Source organism: Diorhabda sublineata, chromosome 10 (assembly GCF_026230105.1).
Source record: "Diorhabda sublineata isolate icDioSubl1.1 chromosome 10, icDioSubl1.1, whole genome shotgun sequence".
Classification (NCBI taxonomy): Eukaryota; Metazoa; Arthropoda; class Insecta; order Coleoptera; family Chrysomelidae; genus Diorhabda; species Diorhabda sublineata.
Genome location: NC_079483.1, coordinates 6884420 through 6911650, shown reverse-complemented (window position 1 = coordinate 6911650; position 27231 = coordinate 6884420). Strand labels below are relative to the sequence as shown.

Below are 27231 nucleotides of genomic sequence, written 5' to 3'. Positions count from 1 at the left end.
GAAATAAGATATTTCGAAAAACGATTTTTTTGACATTTTACTTAAAATTTATTCAAATCGAATCGTATATGAATATTAAGAACAGTTTATAATTGAGTTTTATGAGGTGAACTTTTCAAAATGACCGGACTTTAGGTCCTCGTCTTTTGTCTATCGAGAAGAATCAACCATTAGGTGATTTAAACATCGTTTTAAACAGAAGAAACCTCAATATCTAGTTTTTCTACTCGATTTTCAACAATACAACTAATTTTTTGTTGATAATAATTCGTTTTTTTTTCTCTAAATATATAGATAAAATTTCTAAAAATTCATTTCACTACTGAATAATTTACATAAGAAAATTTACAATCTGATAAATATTTAACGGGAAATAATATCAACTTGCCAGAAGTTATTTTTAAATTTTCAAAATATTGGCAGTTAGTAATAAAAAAACGACGGCTATTTAATAAGATTTATCACTACTGGAAAATCGTAATATATACAAATACAACGCGTCCAACTGTTTAAACAAAATTTCACCAAAAAGAAAAAAGAAATATTCCACACTGTAATTTTTATTAAAAAAAAAATAATATTCCAATGACTTATTTCAGATAAAAGAAAACAAACAACGAAATTTAATTAATACCATATTTGAGATACGGTGACTTACAAGTGTTTTACGAGGGTAATCCGATAAGTACTTAGCCATCCTACTTTGAGGTCAGAGTTGAGGTTTAGTTGCAAAATCTAAAGTCCAAAGGCAGTTACCAAAAATCCAAATCTGCCAATAGTTTCGACACGTGATTCTCTGCGAGATGTTTATCTTTTATACTTTATTTTCCACAGGGTATTTGAATTGGCAGGATTTGAAAAACGAGGAGACTATTTTTATGCCAGAAGATTATGAAGAAGTTCAAGGAACCGTTCATCATGTTCCCGATTAAAGACTGGAAGTCTTAATTTAAAAAAGTGTTAAAAAAAAACTGAACTTTTGGCACTACAAGATCAGACTATCAAAAAGGATTATGAAGTCTTTTATGGACCTGAAATTTATGAAGCAAAATCTGCCACAAAATTTAAATATGTTTCACGTAAACCCAAAAGCCGCCAACAAGGAAGTTATCCTTGAAGGTAAATAAAGGATGTTGCTAACAAAACGCTTTGGACAAGGGTGGATAAACCACGAGACGATAAAATTTTATCGGGATCTAGAAAACCAAAAAGCCGAAGATATCAACAATGAAGAAGATGATAACATTATTGTTGATGAAGAAATCGATACAGATATTGTGTAATGTAGTGTAATTGTCCAAATATGAATTTTAAATGTTTCTAAATATTTATGAAACTAATTTTCGGGATCTCGATCATACATCAAGTCTGTTATTATTGACTTTTTGGTAAGAAAAATTATTTCTTATTATTGATCTGTCTGTGACAGTTTTTTTCCACTTTTCCGAAAATTTCTTCAGATGTACTCTGATTCTATTTTGGGAAAACAGTCGTTGATTCAAATTCTATTTTCGAATGGAAAATCTCGCAGCGATTTCGACTCTTAACTTTGAATTTTGCTAACATTTTTTTCTTTCTACGATTGTTGTTGGAGATGTTCTTGCGCACTGCGTTATAAACCTTCTGAACGTTTCTAATATAATAACTGGGACTATGCCACATCAATTGCTAGATCCGAAGGACAAAATTGACTCTTCTATCAACCACCACGATGTCAGGTCTGTTATTCGTCACCTGTTTATCGGTGATAATGGACCTATCGTAGTAGAATCTAGTTTACCACTTGGTTATGGCTAACAACCAGGTGTTATATATTGAATGGTTTCCCATGTTTGCTGGCACTTTCTGCATCTGTCAAATTTTCTTGTAATGTTAATAACTTGATCCTGGTTGGCCAGCACGAACCTTCGGCCTCTGGACAGAGATTGCCTCTAGTTTGGAGCTTCTTCGTCAACTTGCAGCTGGTTGAGGTCATGACGATGTCAGATTCTGGTGGTGCGAGGTTGAGGGTTGAATAAGTTGAATAATCCTTATCCGCCTTCGATATAATTCGGTGTAGAGTTGAGGTTTCTAATTTCCTATGGAATATTACACGTAGTTTCATTACCTAGCGAGAGTGCAAGTTAAAAAGGTCCATCAACTTCTTATCGAGATTATCTTGTTCTAATAGAGGATAGAGGTTGGTGGTTGTTATTCTTCGCCATCATTGTTCGTGTCAGCCCCTGTTGACGTCAATTTCAGGATTCTAAAAGAGTACGTTAGAACAGACGTGGTATAAGTGTTGATTTAACGTCCACTTCAGTGTTAATTGCCTGGACTTCATAAGTGAGTTATTTTTATAACTATTACAGTACGAAGAAGATTTTAATGGATTTAAATATTAGATATTGAAGTTTCCATGTGTATTTTTTTTAAAAAACGACCCTACATAAGTCGTCAACTCTTAACTTTATTCGCGGTAGATATCCTGAACAAGTTCTGTCACCAGAATCATGCGCGGTTTGAAATTATGCGTAATAAATCATTTTTTCTAATTCCGAACGAGTTCTGAATACGTTCGGCGCATGTACATTCATCCTTTTGATGATATTTACCAGGAAAGAACCTCTAAAAAGTATTTATATTTAAAAAACGTGGTATTTGACTTCATAATAAAAATTTATGAAGAATAAACTTCCGGATAGTTAATTATGAAGTATGCGTATTAGACACGTTGAGAAAATATTCAAAATACATACGGAATGTGTCAAAATTATCTACCGCGAACGAAGTTATATTACGAATTAGTTTAATTGCACACAAAAATAGTGAAATAAGTTTCGTACTTATTTCAACAATAAATCAGTCTCAAATATTTACATATTTACATCGATGGATACCGTGTTTTTTCAGTATTTCTGTACCACACAATCCGCCGTTGGGTAATAACCGGTGGTGCGGTAATTCGGTGGACTCGGTGTAACGCCCGGATGGCGAAATCCGGCTAATTGACACGAAGGTGCGCCGCCATTATCGAAAATGATGTCACGATAACTCGTCGCCGATTCCGGTGAAGTTTCCGGACTGTACCAAGGGCTGTAACGAGGGGTAGCTTCGTCGGCTATACCATATTGGTGTTGAGAGGTAGCGCTCGGACAATAAGAATACACCCCTGAAACAATATAAATGATATTCGTTGAAATTTTCCATTTTTCAATTTATATCCAAGAAAGAAATTGTTTGATTTATTGTAAATAATATTCCCAATGACCTTGCAACTATAAATTATTAAATTGCAATTATTAATTTATAAATTTAATAATAATACGAGGTATTTCTAAAATATGTGATTCAAAAAATTCAATCGTTTCTTAAGGTATAGAAAAACGTTAATCTTTGATCTGCGGGAATCAGAAGAAATCATTTGGTGTTAAATAAGAACTGTATTGTGGATGAATCTTTCAAATCGAAGTTTTTACTGTTTTTAATTCAACTAATGTCGTCTTTTACGATTGATTCTCCTTTCTGGTAAACCATTCAAAATTGAGCTTTTTTTTAGCGACATACAAATTTTTACGACAGCCAAATATTGAGTGTATACGAGTAGAATTAAAGCCCAAATACGCCTCAATCTAAAGATAGTAGCATCGATGTTTTCGGGTATTTTTTGGACGATTTTTCCAGAACTCATCTTGTAGCGAAACAATTTGGAAAAACCAGGAAATCATTGCACGTTTCGGGTTTGTTTATGAAAGAAACGTCATAATCAGTGTTGCCATATCATAAAACAAAAATAATTTAATATACAGTAAGTTGAAAAAAATGTTTATCAAGCTATTTACAAATTCGCGAAGAAAATTGTTTTTCTAAGTTTTCTAATGAGTTTTGATTTCAAATTTTTTAGTTTTAATGGCGGATCAAGTATTCCTGGTATCTTTAAACAATATTTTTTATTAATCTGTTTTCTTTAGTTGTATATTAACCCAGTAAGTACCAAATTTTTTTGTATACAGATAATTACCGAAATTTTTACGATTTATTTGGTATTCTAACTTTATAACTCCAAAAATATGTTAGTTATTTTATATTTTCTTTGCTTTCCTTCAAAATTTCTTGTCAAATAATCATTTTCGCTGTTGCTGTTCTGTAACTGCTCTATCTAGTATTTGATTAAATATAGTAAAGTACAATTTTTTCCCACGTATTTTGGTTTTATACTTTTGAACGTCCCAGTCCAACAAATCTACTCCACCCATAAACTTGTTATATTCCAAATAGTTTTCTCTTTTGACCATCTATAAGCTTTTGACAGAGTTTATATGCTTTGAGGGGTAAGAAAGCAACAATTATTGTCTTTATTATGTATTATTATGTCTCTCTAACCTACAATCGTATGCACCTCGATATTGTTTATTCATACCTTACTCAGATTTGTTATTGGTACAAATTTGATGGGACTCAAAGATGATAACAAGGTTTGCAAGCCTGGACTAGATCTGGTTGCCCAAAACTGGTCTGCATCCCTTTAATATATTGTTAACAAAATTTTAGTAGTTATTCAAAGTTTTGCCAAAGCTTGGATGACTATAGAATGGCCGAAGTCAGGTTACCCAGACTTTAACCAGTCTTGGACCATTAGGGGTTTCCCAAGCTAAGCCCCGTGGTTCAAGTCTGGAGGCTCCTTCATGGATGTTCATTTCTAGAAGCTTTTGTATCAACGAAAAACTTGTAAAGAAGTTGTCAAAGTAAAAGCTATTTAATTTAGGAAACTGTAGTAAACTGTGATATCCAGACAACCAAAAAAAAAAACCACCCAACAGTGGACAAAAAAAAATTGATTTGTTGTTATTTTCATTAGCAAACTTTGAACTTTCACTGACTCTATGGTCCAAAATTACCTCGTGAAAAGATAATTAAAAAATTCCATGGAGACTTTTTTCCTCTAGTTGGCTGGTGACCCGAAGGATTCGCACCATCATCTACAGTATCTTCTTCATGGATACTGTGACATTCCAGTGTCCCAGTTAACTTCTGTGGGGGATTAATCTTTAATTATATCACCATCTGTGACTTCGTCTACATCTTCTTCTACATCATTATCCCAAAAGTTAGGATCATGGTTTATGATTTTAACGTGTTATGTATCACGATTCCCAAATAGGGATCGACAAATTTTTACCCTATCATGTTAAAATATGTTCGATTAGAATTACGCTTGGTGCTGGAAAATCTACCAAATTTCAAATAGAAAATCATTTGAAAGAAAAACCTCGAAAGGAAATACGTGCGTCCGTAAAAAAATGGACACTACGAAAAAATGAAAGATAAATTGTTTAGTAATAATAAATTACACTGGTAAACACAATTTTTGTCACACTTATCACATAATGATTTTAAATCATTATCAAATTCAATAAAACCTCGGAATGTGTTCTAAATCGTCCTCTACCTATCTATACTTTAAATCAAAGTAAATTTGTGATTCAATCAAACCAAAATAAACACAAACCAATGAATTCAACTCAACTATAACAAATGGGAGTTTAGTTGGGGGCGGTGATCATCCCGAATTTCCAGAAATATCTTTAATATATAAATAAATGTGAACTGTTTTTAATTTATAACTGAATTTGTTCATTATGCTCTTTTTGATACGCAATTAATGGGGATTTTTATTATTTTTGTTTAATTTTTATTATTAATTTAATTGGTTATTCGGTAAAACCTCGGAATGTATTCTAAATCGTCCTCTACCTATCTATACTTCAAATCAAAGTAAATTTCAGCAAATTTGTGATTCAATCAAACCAAAAAACTCACAAACAAATGAATTCAACTCAACTACAACAAATGGGAGTTCAGTTGGGGGCGGTGATCATCCCGAATTTCCAGAAATATCTTTAATATATAAATAAATGTGAGCTGTTTTCAATTTATAACTGAATTTGTTCATTGTGCTCTTTTGGATACCCAATTAATGGGGATTTTTATTATATTTGTTTAATTTTTATTATTAATTTAATTGGTTATTCAGTAAAACCTCGGAATGTATTCTAAATCGTCCTCTACCTATCTATACTTCAAATCAAAGTAAATTTTAGTAAATTTGTGATTCAATCAAACCAAAAAACTCACAAACAAATGAATTCAACTCAACTACAACAAATGGGAGTTCAGTTGGGGGCGGTGATCATCCCGAATTTCCAGAAATATCTTTAATATATAAATAAATGTGAGCTGTTTTCAATTTATAACTGAATTTGTTCATTGTGCTCTTTTGGATACCCAATTAATGGGGATTTTTATTATATTTGTTTAATTTTTATTATTAATTTAATTGGTTATTCAGTAAAACCTCGGAATGTATTCTAAATCGTCCTCTACCTATCTATACTTCAAATCAAAGTAAATTTCAGCAAATTTGTGATTCAATCAAACCAAAAAACTCACAAACAAATGAATTCAACTCAACTACAACAAATGGGAGTTCAGTTGGGGGCGGTGATCATCCCAAATTTCCAGAAATATCTTTAATATATAAATAAATGTGAGCTGTTTTCAATTTATAACTGAATTTGTTCATTGTGCTCTTTTGGATACCCAATTAATGGGGATTTTTATTATATTTGTTTAATTTTTATTATTAGTTTAATTGGTTATTCAGTAAAACCTCGGAATGTATTCTAAATCGTCCTCTACCTATCTATACTTCAAATCAAAGTAAATTTTAGTAAATTTGTGATTCAATCAAACCAAAAAACTCATAAACCAACGAATGCAATTTAACTACAACAAATGGGAATTCAGTTGGGGACTGTGATCATCCCGGATTTCCAGGAATATCTTTAATACATAAATAAATATGAATTTTTTCAAATTTATAACTCATTTTGTTCATTGTGCTCTTTTGGATACGCAATTAATTATCATTATTTTTGTTTAATTTTTATTATTAATAGACGAGTAGAATATATCTGTCTGTAAGGGCGTTTGGTTTAAACAAGCTACCAGACGTGAACTGAGCCCTTTCTGAACCCCATTCATTTTTTTCCAGAAAACGAAATTTCAAATCAAAAATCATAAACACTCAAACTTCACGCCACGTTTAATTGTATTCTGGATAATACGGTAAATTAAATTAATCTCACCGAGCCGCGCCACTGCTTAACGCTGAATATTTCGAAGAAATCGTATACATACAACTTCGGCCAATAGAAATGCATTTAAGTTTAAGATTCGATGTTTACATTAGTAAACAGTGGAGATGATGAGTCCACGTGGACTGAGGGTTTGTTAGATGTTTACCTATTCATTTTTAACCTCAAATAGGTGACTTTTTCAAACTTCATTTAGACGACTGTATCATTATCGCATTCAACAATTTTACTTTTGTTAAATCTTGAGCCTACCACTTAAATGTTTTACATCCCCGATAATTCTTTGCGAGCAGAAATAAGCTGAATTGGGGTTGTTTTTCTAGTGAACATAATAAAATTAACATATTTAGTTATTTATTTTATTCAAGTATGAACTAAGAACTACTAGATGTTTTTTTTCTCCATTTTTTATTTCATGAATCTTTATAGCGATTTAGCTGTCAATAATTTTTGTGACGCTACTTCGGCTACTCTAACTAATTCTGGAGGGGTCAAAGAAAACTCGGAATCATTTTATATTATTGAAAATTATTTTTTTAAAAATCCGGGTGTAATAATCCCTATAAGTAAAAAATAGTTTACTAATTTCAAAATTCTAATTTCACATCGTTAATTTTCTGATTTAAATAATATAATTTTTTCAATTTTGAATCATCTTTTACTCCGAAACAGAAAAAAATACAAGAATTTACTTTAAGATAAAATCTAAAATTTTTTTCCTTATTTAATATAATAATTATTTTTAAGTTTTTATTACTTAGGCCTTTTGCTATGTTTATGTTTCTAGATTTTCTTGATTTTAGGTCCCTTCTGTTTCAAAATATCTTCATAAAGGCTTAAACAAAAAATCGAAACGTCAATTTCAATCAATGTTTTAAAAATTTTGAAACAAAACAGACTTAAAATCAAGGACATTTAGAAACATAAATAATTGTCTGTACCAGGTCCGGGGTAATAATTTTTCAGAATATTTTGTGAAAATACGTCACAAAATTTTATACAAGGTGATTCAGAAATTTTCGACCAAATTCCAATAGTAGATTCAAAACTATCATCAACAACGAGTCGAAATCGATTCAGTTTGTTAGGAAAAATGACGTGAAAATTTGTTCATAACCTCAAAGTTTATCGAGAATATTTAGAAACATAGGAATGCCTGCCCTGGCTCGCTAGTGAACAGAAGTGTGTTAGATCGGTCTACATAAAACCCAAGAAAAACTAGTGAAAAGTGAAAAATAAATTATAAAAATAGTGTACAACCTTTGAGGATTGATACATCATAACAGTAAGTCAGTTTTAATTAGTTATTTATCAGTGGATTGACCGATAAAATAATAAAAGTAAAGTAAATTTATAATCCATTAAAATTCAGCAAGTAATAATTGTTAACATCAGAAAAAAAGAAGCAAAAGATAAGCGAAAACCAGCTGCTATCGCATCTACTATTCCAATAGAAATAAAAATACAGAGGCGGATTAAGAATTTAACGACGGTTCGGCAAACTGGGTCAGATCGCTGGCGTGTTGAAAGTTGAACCGAGTAGGCTTTTGACTAATAGCGCCTCCGGTACGCTTGATTTGTTAAACTGTGGTTAGCGGACAAAAAATGGAAAAAAAGGAATGAAGACATGGAGGAAATAAAAGCAATGTTTATAGCTTTAAATGAAAAAATAATGGCTATTGACAACAAATTGGATCAGAATAATCAAGAAATGGCAAAAATAAGAACAGAAAACGAACAGTTAAGACAAACGATACAGAAACAGGAAGCGAGAATGGAAATGATTGAGCGCGAAATAAAGAGAAACAATATTATAATCCATGGCATTGAAGATAATGAAAACGAGAAATTGGAAGAGGTTAAAAGAAAAGTCGAACGTGCTCTAAATAAAACAGGCATGAATGTAAGCTTAAACGTAGAGGCAAGTGAAATAAGAAAAATAGGAAACTTTGCTGGAAATAAGAATAGACCTATACCTGTAAAAATGAATAGAGGAGAAAGGAAAATGGAAATATTACAAAGCGCAAAAAAACTTAAGGGTACGAATATATGGATCAACGAGGACTATACCAAGAATGTACAACAAAGTAGGAAAGTACTAATACCCTACCTTAAGAAGGTGAGGCAAGAAGGAAAAAGAGCGCATATCAAATACGATAAGGTGCACGTGGAAGGAAATGTTTATGATATGTATAGTTTTCAAAAAGATCAGATGGACATGGAAAGGAACCTACCAAAAAAACAGTGGGAAAATAACGACAAGTGAACGATCACCTGGAATGGAGACAGCGCACTTAAATAAAATCTCAAGAGACGAAAAAAACTAATGAACCATGGTAATATGGAAATATGCAATGAAAACAATGGCAAGATCAAGGACGTACTAAAGGATAATGAAACAATACCGAAAATAGCAAAAAACAAGAATAAAATGGGAAATAGAACTAAAAATAAAAAAAATAAAAGATTAAATAAAATAAAGGAAATTAAAATTAGTACATGGAATGTTAGAACTATGCTGGCTCCGGGAAAAATGGAAGAAATAGCAGCTGAATTAAGAAAATATGAGGTGAATGTAGCAGCCATACAAGAAATTAGATGGAAAGAACAGGGAATTATAAACAAAAAAGAGTACACCCTCTTATACTCAGGAAACGAGAAGCAAGGGCAAGGTGGGACAGGTTTTATAGTAAGCAAAAAACTAAAAGACAATATAATAGACTTTAGGGCGGTAAACGGGAGAAAAGCGTATTTACGAATAAAAGCATCCACCTTTAACCTATCAGTCTTAAACGTGTATGCACCAACAGAAAATGCTGAAGAAGAAGAAAAAGAAAAACTATATGAGAATCTGGAGAAGGAAATCGAAGGAATACCCAAAGAAGATACAACTATAGTACTGGGTGATTTTAACGCACAGATAGGTCAAGAAGATTACATAAAACAAGTTGCAGGAAAACATACAGTACACAATGTAACAAATGATAATGGAACAAGATTGTGCAATTTAGCTATAAGTACGAATATGGTCATAAGCAGCACCAAATTCCAGCATCCGTACCACCACAAAGTGACTTGGAGTGCCCCGGACAACAAAACATTCACGCAAATAGACCATATATTAATAACAAGAAGGAAACAAAGCTCTGTAAAGGATGCCCGAACATTTAGGGGAGCTTGCGCAGATACGGACCACTTTCTAGTAACAGCAACTATAAAGCAGAAGGTTAAAAGATGTAGGAGAGATGCTAAAAAAAAGAAATGGAACATTGAAAAATTGAACCACACAAATGCAAGAAAAAAATACAGAGATACTTTAACAAAAAAATTAAGAGAACAGACAAAGTCAAATGATATACAAACGGAGTGGGTACAAATCAAAGACTGTATAAAAGAAGCAGCAGCAGAACATGTCGGAATAAAAGAAAAAACAACAAATAAAGGCTGGTATAATAAAAATTGTCATGAAATACTAAATAAAAAAAACGGGGCAAGACTAAAATGGATCCAAACTGGCAAGCAACAGGACTTACAAAAATATAATGAGTTAAGAAAAGAATCAAAAAGCAAAAAGAAATTGGATAGATAGCAAAATAAAGGAAATAGAAAGGGAAAATCTAAATATAAACTCGAAGAAGTTCTATAAGAGCATAAATGAACAAAATAAGGTAAATAAAGGGAAGATAAAAGGCATAAAGGATAGCAACGGAAAAGTTACGGAAGATGAACACCAGTACAAAATGACATGGACGCAATATTTTAAGGAAATACTTACAGATAAAGAAGTACTCCAAGATGAAGAATATTAACAAATAGAAGATCTAGAAAATGCAACCGAAAATACGGATGAACCAACAAGAGAGGAAATCTATGAAATAATCAATAAAAGCCGCAATGGAAAAGCACCTGGATTAGATGGCATTAATATGGAGCTAATAAAATATGGAGGCTTTGACCTCCAATATCGGCTATATGAATTGATCAAAAAGATATGGATCGAAGGAAAAATGCCTGAGGATTGGGAAACTGGTGAAATTATTACTATACACAAAAAAGGGGATCAACAGATATGTAAGAATTACAGGGGACTCGCGCTGCTAAACACCGCATACAAAATACTGTCAACACTCATACAAAAAAGAATTTCAAAACAAACCAAAACCATAATTGGACAGTACCAAACCGGATTTACATCTGTAAAATCTACAATAGATGCTATCCATACGGTCAAGCAGATAATGGAGAAAGCGCATGAGTATAAAATGGAAGTGGAAATACTCTTCATAGATTTTGAACAAGCGTTTGATTCGATAAAAAGAAGTAAGCTCATGTCGGCACTAAAAGAACTGGGAATACACCCCAAACTAAGAAAACTAATACAGTGTGCAATGAAGAAAACAACAGTCACAGTAAGGACACAAGTGGGGAACACAGAAGAATTTGAAATAAATCAGGGTGTAAGACAGGGGGATGCTTTAGCAACGACGCTGTTCAATTTGGCACTGGAATATGTGATGCGTAAAATAGACAAGAGAACAATAAAAACTAGAAGTGGACAAATAGTAGCATATGCAGACGACATAGCACTTATCACAAGAAGTCGAAACACAATGGAAGAATTGCTAAAGAAAATAGTACTAGAAGGAAGTAAAATGGGTCTCAAAATAAATGAAAAGAAAACAAAAATAATGAGGCTAGATAAACGTATTATAGGAGGTAAACAGAAAATAAAAATTGGAAATTTTGATTTTGAGGAAGTAGATACATTCAAGTACTTAGGAACAACCTTAAGTAGTGACGGAAATAAAGAGGCAGAAGTCAAAGAAAAAATAACAGCAGCTAACAGGGCATATTACGCTAACAAAAAACTACTGCAAAACAAAATACTAGGAAAAAGTACAAAAATGAGAATATATAAAACAGTTATTAGACCGGTCATGATGTATGCTGCTGAAACTATGACTATGACAAAAAAGCAAGAAGAAGACTTAAGAATTGTTGAGAGAAAAATATTAAGAACAATATTAGGACCAGTAGAACTAACAGAAAATGAGTACCGAAGAAGAATGAACCATGAAATAGCACAAGAAATTAAAGAGGACATAGTAAGAAAAATTAAACAACAAAGAGCAAGATGGCTGGGACTGTATGGAGAGCAGGAGAGGAAACAGTAGCGTACTCAATATTAGATTGGACCCCTGGAAGTGCTAGAAGAAGAGGAAGACCAAGGTCTACATGGTGGCAAGAGGTAAAAGACGACCTTAAGAGAATTGGGATGTGGAACTGGCAAGAAAAAACGAAAGATAGACGAGCCTGACAGGATATGTGCCACAAGATATAAACAGAAGAGAATGGGGACTGATCTACCCCGAAACAAAGAAAAAAAAAGATCTAGAAAGCTCGTAAGAGCGGCGTTACCCCATCTGGGGTGTTTAGCCACCATATATTTAGAAACATAAATAATTATTTTGTAATTTATAAATATTCCTAAATATTTCCCAATTTATAGGAAATAATCAATAATCAATAATTTTCGTTTTTGAAAACCATTTATTTTTAACTTTGTTTTCGTTTTACCAAACGATGCCTTTTAATCATGAATTTTTCTCAGAAAATACAGCAGAAGCTTTAATACAGGGTGATTCACAAATAAAGGATAAAATTCCAACACTAGGTTCAGTTTTTTTTTGGAAAAATGACATGAAAATTTATTTATAACTTCAAAGTTTATCGTGAATAGTTAGAAACATGATTAATTATTTCGTAGTTTATGAATATTCCTAAATATTCCCAAATTTAAAGAAAATAATCAAAAATTTTCGTTTTTAAAAACCATTTCTTTTCAACTTTGTTATTGTTTTATCACACGATGCTTTTTAATTACGAATTTTTGTCAGAATATTCGGTGAAAATACAGCAAAAACCTTAATACAGGGTGATTCACAAATAAAAGATTAAATTCCAACAATAGGTTCAGTTTTTTTTTTTTTTGGAAAAATGACATGAAAATTTATTTATAACTCCAAAGTTTATCGTGAATATTTAGAAACATGATTAATTATTTCGTAATTTATGAATATTCTTAAATATTCCCAAATTTAAAGAAAATAATCAAAAATTTTCGTTTTTAAAAACCATTTCTTTTCAACTTTGTTATTGTTTTATCACACGATGCTTTTTAATTACGAATTTTTGTCAGAATATTCGGTGAAAATACAGCAAAAACCTTAATACACATTCACAAATTCACAAATAAAAGATTAAATTCCAACACTAGGTTCAGTTTTTTTTTTTGGAAAAATGACATAAAAATTTAATTATAACCCCAAAGTTTATCGTGAATATTTAGAAACATGATTAATTATTTCGTAATTTATAAATCTTCCCAAATATTCCCAAATTTAAAAGAAATAATCAAAAATTTTCGTTATTTAAAACTATTTCTTTTTAACTTTGTTTTCGTTTTACCAAACAATGCCTTTTAATTACGAATTTTTGTCAGAATATTCGGTGAAAATACAGCAAAAACCTTAATACAGGGTGATTCACAAATAAAAGATTAAATTCCAACACTAGGTTCAGTTTTTTTTTGGAAAAATGACATAAAAATTTAATTATAACCCCAAAGTTTATCGTGAATATTTAGAAACATGATTAATTATTTCGTAGTTTATGAATATTCCTAAATATTCCCAAATTTAAAGAAAATAATCAAAAATTTTCGTTTTTAAAAACCATTTCTTTTCAACTTTGTTATTGTTTTATCACACGATGCTTTTTAATTACGAATTTTTGTCAGAATATTCGGTGAAAATACAGCAAAAACCTTAATACAGGGTGATTCACAAATAAAAGATTAAATTCCAACACTAGGTTCAGTTTTTTTTTGGAAAAATGACATGAAAATTTATTTATACTTCAAAGTTTATCGTGAATAGTTAGATACATGATTAATTATTTCGTAGTTTATGAATATTCCTAAATATTCCCAAATTTAAAGAAAATAATCAAAAATTTTCGTTTTTAAAAACCATTTCTTTTCAACTTTGTTATTGTTTTATCACACGATGCTTTTTAATTACGAATTTTTGTCAGAATATTCGTTGAAAATACAGCAAAAACCTTAATACAGGGTGATTCACAAATAAAAGATTAAATTCCAACACTAGGTTCAGTTTTTTTTTTTTGGAAAAATGACATAAAAATTTATTTATAACTCCAAAGTTTATCGTGAATATTTAGAAACATGATTAATTATTTCGTAATTTATGAATATTCTTAAATATTCCCAAATTTAAAGAAAATAATCAAAAATTTTCGTTTTTAAAAACCATTTCTTTTCAACTTTGTTATTGTTTTATCACACGATGCTTTTAATTACGAATTTTTGTCAGAATATTCGTTGAAAATACAGCAAAAACCTTAATACAGGGTGATTCACAAATAAAAGATTAAATTCCAACACTAGGTTCAGTTTTTTTTTTTTGGAAAAATGACATAAAAATTTATTTATAACTCCAAAGTTTATCGTGAATATTTAGAAACATGATTAATTATTTCGTAATTTATGAATATTCCTAAATATTCCCAAATTTAAAGAAAATAATCAATAATTTTCGTTTTTTCAACTTTGTTATTGTTTTATCAAACGATGCTTCTTAATAATGAATTTTTGTCAGAATATTCGTTGAAAATACAGCAAAAACCTTAATACAGGGTGATTCACAAATAAAAGATTAAATTCCAACACTAGGTTCAGTTTTTTTTTGGAAAAATGACATAAAAATTTAATTATAACCCCAAAGTTTATCGTGAATATTTAGAAACATGATTAATTATTTCGTAATTTATAAATCTTCCCAAATATTCCCAAATTTAAAAGAAATAATCAAAAATTTTCGTTATTTAAAACTATTTCTTTTTAACTTTGTTTTCGTTTTACCAAACAATGCCTTTTAATTACGAATTTTTGTCTGAATATTCGGTGAAAATACAGCAAAAACTTTAATACAGGGTGATTCACAAATAAAAGATTAAATTCCAACACTAGGTTCAGTTTTTTTTTGGAAAAATGACATAAAAATTTATTTATAACCCCAAAGTTTATCGTGAATATTTAGAAACATGATTAATTATTTCGTAGTTTATGAATATTCCTAAATATTCCCAAATTTAAAGAAAATAATCAAAAATTTTCGTTTTTAAAAACCATTTCTTTTCAACTTTGTTATTGTTTTATCACACGATGCTTTTTAATTACGAATTTTTGTCAGAATATTCGGTGAAAATACAGCAAAAACCTTAATACAGGGTGATTCACAAATAAAAGATTAAATTCCAACACTAGGTTCAGTTTTTTTTTTTTTGGAAAAATGACATAAAAATTTATTTATAACTCCAAAGTTTATCGTGAATATTTAGAAACATGATTAATTATTTCGTAATTTATGAATATTCTTAAATATTCCCAAATTTAAAGAAAATAATCAAAAATTTTCGTTTTTAAAAACCATTTCTTTTCAACTTTGTTATTGTTTTATCACACGATGCTTTTAATTACGAATTTTTGTCAGAATATTCGTTGAAAATACAGCAAAAACCTTAATACAGGGTGATTCACAAATAAAAGATTAAATTCCAACACTAGGTTCAGTTTTTTTTTTTTTGGAAAAATGACATAAAAATTTATTTATAACTCCAAAGTTTATCGTGAATATTTAGAAACATGATTAATTATTTCGTAATTTATGAATATTCTTAAATATTCCCAAATTTAAAGAAAATAATCAAAAATTTTCGTTTTTAAAAACCATTTCTTTTCAACTTTGTTATTGTTTTATCACACGATGCTTTTAATTACGAATTTTTGTCAGAATATTCGTTGAAAATACAGCAAAAACCTTAATACAGGGTGATTCACAAATAAAAGATTAAATTCCAACACTAGGTTCAGTTTTTTTTTTTTGGAAAAATGACATAAAAATTTATTTATAACTCCAAAGTTTATCGTGAATATTTAGAAACATGATTAATTATTTCGTAATTTATGAATATTCCTAAATATTCCCAAATTTAAAGAAAATAATCAATAATTTTCGTTTTTTCAACTTTGTTATTGTTTTATCAAACGATGCTTCTTAATAATGAATTTTTGTCAGAATATTCGTTGAAAATACAGCAAAAACCTTAATACAGGGTGATTCACAAATAAAAGATTAAATTCCAACACTAGGTTCAGTTTTTTTTTGGAAAAATGACATAAAAATTTAATTATAACCCCAAAGTTTATCGTGAATATTTAGAAACATGATTAATTATTTCGTAATTTATAAATCTTCCCAAATATTCCCAAATTTAAAAGAAATAATCAAAAATTTTCGTTATTTAAAACTATTTCTTTTTAACTTTGTTTTCGTTTTACCAAACAATGCCTTTTAATTACGAATTTTTGTCTGAATATTCGGTGAAAATACAGCAAAAACTTTAATACAGGGTGATTCACAAATAAAAGATTAAATTCCAACACTAGGTTCAGTTTTTTTTTGGAAAAATGACATAAAAATTTATTTATAACCCCAAAGTTTATCGTGAATATTTAGAAACATGATTAATTATTTCGTAGTTTATGAATATTCCTAAATATTCCCAAATTTAAAGAAAATAATCAAAAATTTTCGTTTTTAAAAACCATTTCTTTTCAACTTTGTTATTGTTTTATCACACGATGCTTTTTAATTACGAATTTTTGTCAGAATATTCGGTGAAAATACAGCAAAAACCTTAATACAGGGTGATTCACAAATAAAAGATTAAATTCCAACACTAGGTTCAGTTTTTTTTTTTTTGGAAAAATGACATAAAAATTTATTTATAACTCCAAAGTTTATCGTGAATATTTAGAAACATGATTAATTATTTCGTAATTTATGAATATTCCTAAATATTCCCAAATTTAAAGAAAATAATCAATAATTATCGTTTTTTCAACTTTGTTATTGTTTTATCAAACGATGCTTCTTAATAATGAATTTTTGTCAGAATATTCGTTGAAAATACAGCAAAAACCTTAATACAGGGTGATTCACAAATAAAAGATTAAATTCCAACACTAGGTTCAGTTTTTTTTTTTTTGGAAAAATGACATAAAAATTTATTTATAACTCCAAAGTTTATCGTGAATATTTAGAAACATGATTAATTATTTCGTAATTTATGAATATTCCTAAATATTCCCAAATTTAAAGAAAATAATCAATAATTTTCGTTTTTTCAACTTTGTTATTGTTTTATCAAACGATGCTTCTTAATAATGAATTTTTGTCAGAATATTCGTTGAAAATACAGCAAAAACCTTAATACAGGGTGATTCACAAATAAAAGATTAAATTCCAACACTAGGTTCAGTTTTTTTTTGAAAAAATGACATAAAAATTTAATTATAACCCCAAAGTTTATCGTGAATATTTAGAAACATGATTAATTATTTCGTAATTTATAAATCTTCCCAAATATTCCCAAATTTAAAAGAAATAATCAAAAATTTTCGTTATTTAAAACTATTTCTTTTTAACTTTGTTTTCGTTTTACCAAACAATGCCTTTTAATTACGAATTTTTGTCAGAATATTCAGTGAAAATACAGCAAAAACCTTAATACAGGGTGATTCACAAATAAAAGATTAAATTCCAACACTAGGTTCAGTTTTTTTTTTGGAAAAATGACATAAAAATTTATTTATAACCCCAAAGTTTATCGTGAATATTTAGAAACATGATTAATTATTTCGTAGTTTATGAATATTCCTAAATATTCCCAAATTTAAAGAAAATAATCAAAAATTTTCGTTTTTAAAAACCATTTCTTTTCAACTTTGTTATTGTTTTATCACATGATGCTTTTTAATTACGAATTTTTGTCAGAATATTCGGTGAAAATACAGCAAAAACCTTAATACAGGGTGATTCACAAATAAAAGATTAAATTCCAACACTAGGTTCAGTTTTTTTTTTTTTGGAAAAATGACATAAAAATTTATTTATAACTCCAAAGTTTATCGTGAATATTTAGAAACATGATTAATTATTTCGTAGTTTATGAATATTCCTAAATATTCCCAAATTTAAAGAAAATAATCAAAAATTTTCGTTTTTAAAAACCATTTCTTTTCAACTTTGTTATTGTTTTATCAAACGATGCTTTTTAATTACGAATTTTTGTCAGAATATTCGGTGAAAATACAGCAAAAACCTTAATACAGGGTGATTCACAAATAAAAGATTAAATTCCAACACTAGGTTCAGTTTTTTTTTGGAAAAATGACATAAAAATTTAATTATAACCCCAAAGTTTATCGTGAATATTTAGAAACATGATTAATTATTTCGTAATTTATAAATCTTCCCAAATATTCCCAAATTTAAAAGAAATAATCAAAAATTTTCGTTATTTAAAACTATTTCTTTTTAACTTTGTTTTCGTTTTACCAAACAATGCCTTTTAATTACGAATTTTTGTCTGAATATTCGGTGAAAATACAGCAAAAACTTTAATACAGGGTGATTCACAAATAAAAGATTAAATTCCAACACTAGGTTCAGTTTTTTTTTGGAAAAATTACATAAAAATTTATTTATAACCCCAAAGTTTATCGTGAATATTTAGAAACATGATTAATTATTTCGTAGTTTATGAATATTCCTAAATATTCCCAAATTTAAAGAAAATAATCAAAAATTTTCGTTTTTAAAAACCATTTCTTTTCAACTTTGTTATTGTTTTATCACACGATGCTTTTTAATTACGAATTTTTGTCAAAATATTCGGTGAAAATACAGCAAAAACCTTAATACAGGGTGATTCACAAATAAAAGATTAAATTCCAACACTAGGTTCAGTTTTTTTTTTGGAAAAATGACATAAAAATTTATTTATAACCCCAAAGTTTATCGTGAATATTTAGAAACATGATTAATTATTTCGTAGTTTATGAATATTCCTAAATATTCCCAAATTTAAAGAAAATAATCAAAAATTTTCGTTTTTAAAAACCATTTCTTTTCAACTTTGTTATTGTTTTATCACACGATGCTTTTTAATTACGAATTTTTGTCAGAATATTCGGTGAAAATACAGCAAAAACCTTAATACAGGGTGATTCACAAATAAAAGATTAAATTCCAACACTAGGTTCAGTTTTTTTTTTTTTTGGAAAAATGACATAAAAATTTATTTATAACTCCAAAGTTTATCGTGAATATTTAGAAACATGATTAATTATTTCGTAATTTATGAATATTCCTAAATATTCCCAAATTTAAAGAAAATAATCAATAATTTTCGTTTTTTCAACTTTGTTATTGTTTTATCAAACGATGCTTCTTAATAATGAATTTTTGTCAGAATATTCGTTGAAAATACAGCAAAAACCTTAATACAGGGTGATTCACAAATAAAAGATTAAATTCCAACACTAGGTTCAGTTTTTTTTTGGAAAAATGACATAAAAATTTAATTATAACCCCAAAGTTTATCGTGAATATTTAGAAACATGATTAATTATTTCGTAATTTATAAATCTTCCCAAATATTCCCAAATTTAAAAGAAATAATCAAAAATTTTCGTTATTTAAAACTATTTCTTTTTAACTTTGTTTTCGTTTTACCAAACAATGCCTTTTAATTACGAATTTTTGTCTGAATATTCGGTGAAAATACAGCAAAAACTTTAATACAGGGTGATTCACAAATAAAAGATTAAATTCCAACACTAGGTTCAGTTTTTTTTTGGAAAAATGACATAAAAATTTATTTATAACCCCAAAGTTTATCGTGAATATTTAGAAATATGATTAATTATTTCGTAGTTTATGAATATTCCTAAATATTCCCAAATTTAAAGAAAATAATCAAAAATTTTCGTTTTTAAAAACCATTTCTTTTCAACTTTGTTATTGTTTTATCACATGATGCTTTTTAATTACGAATTTTTGTCAGAATATTCGGTGAAAATACAGCAAAAACTTTAATACAGGGTGATTCACAAATAAAAGATTAAATTCCAACACTAGGTTCGGTTTTTTTTTTTTTTGGAAAAATGACATAAAAATTTATTTATAACTCCAAAGTTTATCGTGAATATTTAGAAACATGATTAATTATTTCGTAATTTATGAATATTCCTAAATATTCCCAAATTTAAAGAAAATAATCAATAATTTTCGTTCTTTCAACTTTGTTATTGTTTTATCAAACGATGCTTCTTAATAACGAATTTTTGTCAGAATATTCGGTGAAAATACAGCAAAAACTTTAATACAGGGTGATTCACAAATAAAAGATTAAATTCCAACATTAGGTTCAGTTTTTTTTTTTTAAACATGACATGAAATTTGTTTATAACCTCAAAGTTTACGGTAAATATCGTACCTGCAGTATCCACTACAAAATATCCATTTTAATTTTTATAAAGAAATAACAATTGTAAAAGAAATTTTAGCTAAAATATCGCGTTCTACTTAAAAGTATCTAACAACTTTTATATATCGATTTAAAACAAAGTCTCGAAAATAAACTAGAGTATTTAGACCTACTTAGTATCTACAACCTCCTCTCCATCAAAACCACATTGTTTTACGAATTAAGTACTTATATAAACTCACCTCCGGAAGAATGTAACCTCGCCGGATTCGTATAACTAATCCCTTGATCTCTACTCGTCATCAAACTGTCAACACTAAAAGCCGCCGCACCGTCCATACCCTGCAGACTAACCGCAACATCGTTCATAATATGATCTTGATGAACTATCACAGATTTAGGATCGCCGTATTTGCTATTCATACAATGCCCCAACTCAGTATTCGGTTCCCTTTTAGGTTTACATTCCAATTTACCCAATTTAATATCATCCAAAGGTTTGTTGTCTTCCCGTTTATCGACCGGAGAATCCGGTTGCATCTGTTGCCGTTTAATCTGTTCTTCTTTTTCGCGCAGAGCGTCTTTCTTCTTGAACCGTCGGCGTCGTCTCAAATACGAACCGTTATCGAACATATTGTAAGAATCCGGATCCAGAGTCCAATAACTACCTTTGCCCGGTTTCTTATCGTCCCTGGGCACTTTGACGAAACACTCGTTCAAACTCAAATTGTGCCTTATCGAATTCTGCCAGCCCTGTTTGTTTTCCCTGTAATAAGGGAACCGTTCCATTATAAATTGGTAAATGCCGTTCAAGGTTATCTTTTTATCTTGGGCGTTCTGTATGGCCATGGCGATGAGGGCGATGTAGCTGTAAGGGGGTTTCACCATATCCTTGGCGGTGCTGAGGGGATGTTGTTGATGGTGCCACGGAGACGGATAACCGTACCGAGAATATTGTTCGTACGCGTACGGATTGGAGGCGGCGATTGCCGCTGATGCGGTACCGTAACCGCTGCCGTATCGATTGTATGCCGTCTGGTGTTCGGTGAATATGGTATGCATCGTGATTGTATAAACACGAAAGGGAAAATAAACAAAACTCGGGTTTAGTTTGTCGGCGAGAAGTTTTCTAAAAGGAAAACACTCGTCGTTTTGTTATTTTAACGTTTTCCGTTTTCATGCCCAATCAATCTTCCCGAGCTCACTTAATATTTTGATACACAACATAGGGTGGTTTACACAGAGATTAAGTAAAAACAGGGTATGTTGCTTCTTGCCGAGACGCAATGTTACTAGTGAAAACAGACCTCTCGCTCGGGCAGGGGTATCCAGCCGATATTAACGCCGGTCATATGCGCGATTTCAGTACCGCCTTCAAAACACCCCACCAATCGTCATCTGATTCCGATAAAACTCCGCCTATTTTCGCTGCGGCACCATCACGACAGTGCTTTGTTAGATACGAACGTCGACGCCTCTCCGACGCCTACCGTTATTTTTTTTTCTTTGTAAATTACGCCAAAAGAAATTTATATTATATCGATATTTTACTAACCCCCTCGTGGTTAAAATTATTCTAAGGAACGTCCGTTTTATTTTTAATGTTTTTTACTGTCGTCGATATCCCTCTTGATCATTTTAATATTGTTTAAAATGTCGTGAGGTTCAGTTCGACGCGTTAGTTTATACTTACTTATATAAAATGTGTTTTGAATATCGACTGTTCAATTTTAATATTATGACGAATCGATTTTAAAGGATAATACGAAGATTCTTAATCAAGGTGAGATCTTTAAATACGTTTTTATTTATATTAAATTCTCTTTTATACGTAATATGATATTTGCAATATGCGATATTCACAGTAAAGTTCAATTAACAATTAAAAAAACAGAAAATTAACAATAATCCGGTCAATTTAGACAATCGAAATTACATAAATTGAATAAAAAGTTAAAATACAATTGTAAATGAAATTTAATCATCATTTATGTAAATAGAAATATTTTTATGTAAGGTCAAACGTCAAAGAAATAACTTTTTCGCAATTTTCAACAAAACGGTGAGTTTTATGATAAAAATACCTAAGACAAAAATTGTAGATCATAAAATTATTTACAAAAAACGTATCAATACATTTTTTTCCACGAGTCACCGTTTCTGAGATATAACGATTAAAATATTTGTAAAATTTATAGTCCGGTCAATTTAGACATTTAAAGTTACATAAATTCCCATCAAGCTGAAAATTGCTTAAAATACATTTGAACGTAGAATTTATATGTTCCCCATCATTTCTGTGTTTGGAAAAAATTTTAATTCAAAGTCAAATGTCAAAAAAATAGATTTTTCGCAATTTTAATAAAACGGTGAGTTTTATCATAAAAATACCTTAGACAAAAATTGTAGATCATAAAATCATCTACAAAAAACGTATCTATACTTTTTTTCTACGAGTTGCCGTTTCTGAGATATAATGGTTAAAAAATTTGTATAATTTATAGTCCGGTCAATTTAGACTTATAATTCCTATCAAGCTGAAAATTGTTTGAAATACAATTGAACATAGAATTCGAATGTTCCCATCATTTCTGTGTTTGGAAAAAATTTTAATTTAAAGTGAAATGTCAAAAAAACAAGTTTTTCGCAATTTTTAATAAAACGGTGAGTTTTATGATAAAATTAGCTCAGATAAAAATTATAGATCATAAAATTATCTACAAAAAACGTATCTATACTTTTTTTTCTATGAGTCGCCGTTTCTGAGATATAATGGTTAAAAAATTTGTAAAATTTATAGTCCGGTCAATTTAGACATATAATTCCTATCAAGCTGAATATTGTTTGATATACAATTGAACATAGAATTCGAATGTTCCTCATCATTTCTGTGTTTGGAAAAAATTTTAATTCAAAGTCAAATGTCAAAAAAATAGATTTTTCGCAATTTTAATAAAACGGTGAGTTTTATCATAAAAATACCTTAGACAAAAATTGTAGATCATAAAATCATCTACAAAAAACGTATCTATACTTTTTTTTCTACGAGACACCGTTTCTGAGATATAATGGTTAAAAAATTTGTATAATTTATAGTCCGGTCAATTTAGACTTATAATTCCTATCAAGCTGAAAATTGTTTGAAATACAATTGAACATAGAATTCGAATGTTCCCATCATTTCTGTGTTTGGAAAAATTTTAATCTAAAGTGAAATGTCAAAAAAAACAAGTTTTTCGCAATTTTTAATAAAACGGTGAGTTTTATGATAAAATTATCACAGACAAAAATTGTAGATCATGAAATTATCTACAAAAAACGTATCCATACTTTTTTTTCTACGAGTCGCCGTTTCTGAGATATAATGGTTAAAAAATTTGTAAAATTTATAGTCCGGTCAATTTAGACATATAATTCCTATCAAGCTGAATATTGTTTGATATACAATTGAACATAGAATTCGAATGTTCCTCATCATTTCTGTGTTTGGAAAAAATTTTAATTCAAAGTCAAATGTCAAAAAAATAGATTTTTCGCAATTTTAATAAAACGGTGAGTTTTATCATAAAAATACCTTAGACAAAAATTGTAGATCATAAAATCATCTACAAAAAACGTATCTATACTTTTTTTTCTACGAGACACCGTTTCTGAGATATAATGGTTAAAAAATTTGTATAATTTATAGTCCGGTCAATTTAGACTTATAATTCCTATCAAGCTGAAAATTGTTTGAAATACAATTGAACATAGAATTCGAATGTTCCCATCATTTCTGTGTTTGGAAAAATTTTAATCTAAAGTGAAATGTCAAAAAAAACAAGTTTTTCGCAATTTTTAATAAAACGGTGAGTTTTATGATAAAATTATCACAGACAAAAATTGTAGATCATAAAATTATCTACAAAAAACGTATCTATACTTTTTTTTCTACGAGACACCGTTTCTGAGATATAATGGTTAAAAAATTTGTATAATTTATAGTCCGGTCAATTTAGACATAAATTCCTATCAAGCTGAATATTGTTTGATATACAATTGAACATAGAATTCGAATGTTCCTCATCATTTCTGTGTTTGGAAAAAATTTTAATTCAAAGTCAAATGTCAAAAAAATAAGTTTTTCGCAATTTTTAATAAAACGGTAAGTTTTATGATAAAAATACCTCACATAAAGATTATAGATCATAAAATTATCTACAAAAAACGGGTCAATACTTTTTTAGCTACGAGTCAGCGTTTCTGAGATATAACGATTCAAAACGTTGTAAAAGTTGTATTCGATGATTTCACCAATACATTTTCAGCAGTAAATTTTTCTGGTGGGAACTATCTTAAGTTTACGAAATAAATTATCAATTGACGAGGATGTTGTAAAGTTTGACGATATTGGTGGACAACGTTGGTATTTCTCGTGTAATCATTATAGCCATTAAATCTGAAACAACTTTTACATTTTTTTGAATCGTTATATCTCGGAAATGGTGGTTCGTAGAAAAAAAAATATTAATACGTTTTTTGTAAATAATTTTATGATCTACAATTTTTGTCTGAAGTACATTTTTGATAAAACTCATCGTTCTACAGAAAATCGCATTTTTTTACCTTTGACCTTGAATAAAAAAATTTTCATACACGGAAATGATGGGGAACATTCAAATTTTATTTTCAATTGTATTTTAATCAATTTTACTGATTTTCAGCTTAATGGAAGTTTATTTTACCTTATTTTTTCGTCTAATTTGACCGGACTACAAATCAGATTTCGTTGTAACATCAAAACTTTTATTTCCATACAAATTAACATCAACGACGTTTAGAAATATTACTCAATATAAAATAAATAATTTTTGTGAATATTTCGCTTCCTCAAAAAATATAACTTCGACCATTGATTCCCAAACTATTTTATTTCATAGACAACAAAATGTTTGATCCAATGGACCTTGATTTATCTATGGAAATTTGAGTTGTTGTTAATTATTTCAGGATAAAATCGATTAAACATATTTTCAATTAGATTTTAATTGATTGTGCTAGGAGTGAATATCAAAAATGACGAATTTTATTTAGGAAACTCCTCATTCGGAGTTGTAAAAACAAATAATATCTTGTGTATGAATTAAATTTAATATTATGTGAAAAAAAAATGAAACAAATCGATTTTTATATCGTAAATTAATAATTTACGATAGTTTGAAAGTTTTTTAGTTCTTCTGTTCAAATTTCTACAATGATAATTACAAAAAAAATACAATCTTAATGATGAAGATATGCTTGATGGATTGACAGGTAATTATCAATCAAGAAACTCCCTATAGTCCTTGATATTTATACCTGTATCCAAAATTTTTGAAATGTCACTTTACACTCGAAAAACTCCCCTTTGTAACATCAAATACTCAACTTCCGTTTCACCAAATGGATTTATGATCCGTGGTGGTATTTCCTTCGACAAAAATTTTGTCAAATCTGATTTAAAAAAATCATCATACGGGGTGGGTGATAATCGTATGCAAGGCGACGAGTTTGAAAACTGGTAACCTCCCAAAAACTGTTGCCCATTTCCTTGGTAGCTGCATGGTTAGTTCGTGGTGGTTTGCTTTAGATTCGACCTTGATACCTTCGAAGGTCTGCTTGCTGATCTAATTCACACGAATGGGCATAATCAAATGTTGGATTTGAATTATTGGGAAAAAGAAAAAAACATTTTAACTATTCTATTGAAACAAGTGAAAAGCTAACGGATTGCAAATGCAGTTGTTTGTACAAGCGGTTTATAATTTTGATACTGATTAATAAATATAAAGTTTAGGGTGTAAAATTTCACCCTGTATGAATCCGAACGTAACACAGTAGCAAAAGAAAAATCGTTAAGGGCGGTTTTGTCGGCGGTAGTCTTAGAAATTGGATTAACTTCGGTTCTTCTTATGGATTCTCCCCCTTCTATCTATCTACGCGTCTTCCCTAAAAATTGCCATCAATTTTATCCTACCACTTCATCCCCTTTGTTATTACAGTCTCTACGGAAGCCACACATCTCACATGTCTAGTATTATCTTTCCCGTCAATCAATTTGTATCTGGAAGGCATTTTGACAATTTACGAATCTATTTTCTTTTCTATTATAGAATCGATATAATCCCTTTTAGGTATATATATATATATACTTATATACTTATATTGATCAGAAAAGATGCTTTAATTGAAATATAAACTGACTAAAATATCTGACTGACATTAATTAGATAAAGGACGGTTGACAAGGTCGAGCAAGTCTCTTGTTATTGCATCATGGCTGCCACTAACGAAAATTCCACTAGTCAGAGCAATTCCTAACCTCAATTTTTGTTCAATATTTCGTGACAGGTTTGAAAATGTTGATAATAGAACAAAGTAAGTTATTAACGTGGATAACTGTCAATAATTATATCTGTTGCTGCTTTGCTTTCGGAAGTTTGATGGACAGGTTGGTTGTCAAAATAAAAGTAACTAGATTTATCTCTAGAATTGCAATTTGTACGCAATGAAAAATCGATAGAGTTGCAATTGTATATGGAACAATAAGGTGAACTTCGTCTGCGCATGCTTTTTATCAAGAAATATTGCGTCTTCTATGTATTGCACGTTGTATTGCATCATGTCAAGCAGCCTTAACTAAAAAACAGGATTTTGCTCA

At 29.4% G+C, this 27231-nt stretch overlaps 1 protein-coding gene across 1 annotated transcript; it reads right to left on the bottom strand.

Annotated features, from left to right (window-relative positions):
• Nucleotides 1-1565: 1565 nt before the first annotated feature.
• On the bottom strand, nucleotides 1566-21985 carry LOC130449651 (fork head domain-containing protein crocodile-like). Its single transcript, XM_056787601.1, has 2 exons — nucleotides 20795-21985; nucleotides 1566-3151 (listed from the first exon to the last, which is right to left on the bottom strand). Exons 1-2 carry the CDS (start codon nucleotides 21612-21614, stop codon nucleotides 2889-2891), a joined length of 1083 nt encoding a protein of 360 aa, XP_056643579.1. The 5' UTR covers nucleotides 21615-21985; the 3' UTR covers nucleotides 1566-2888.
• Nucleotides 21986-27231: the final 5246 nt, after the last annotated feature.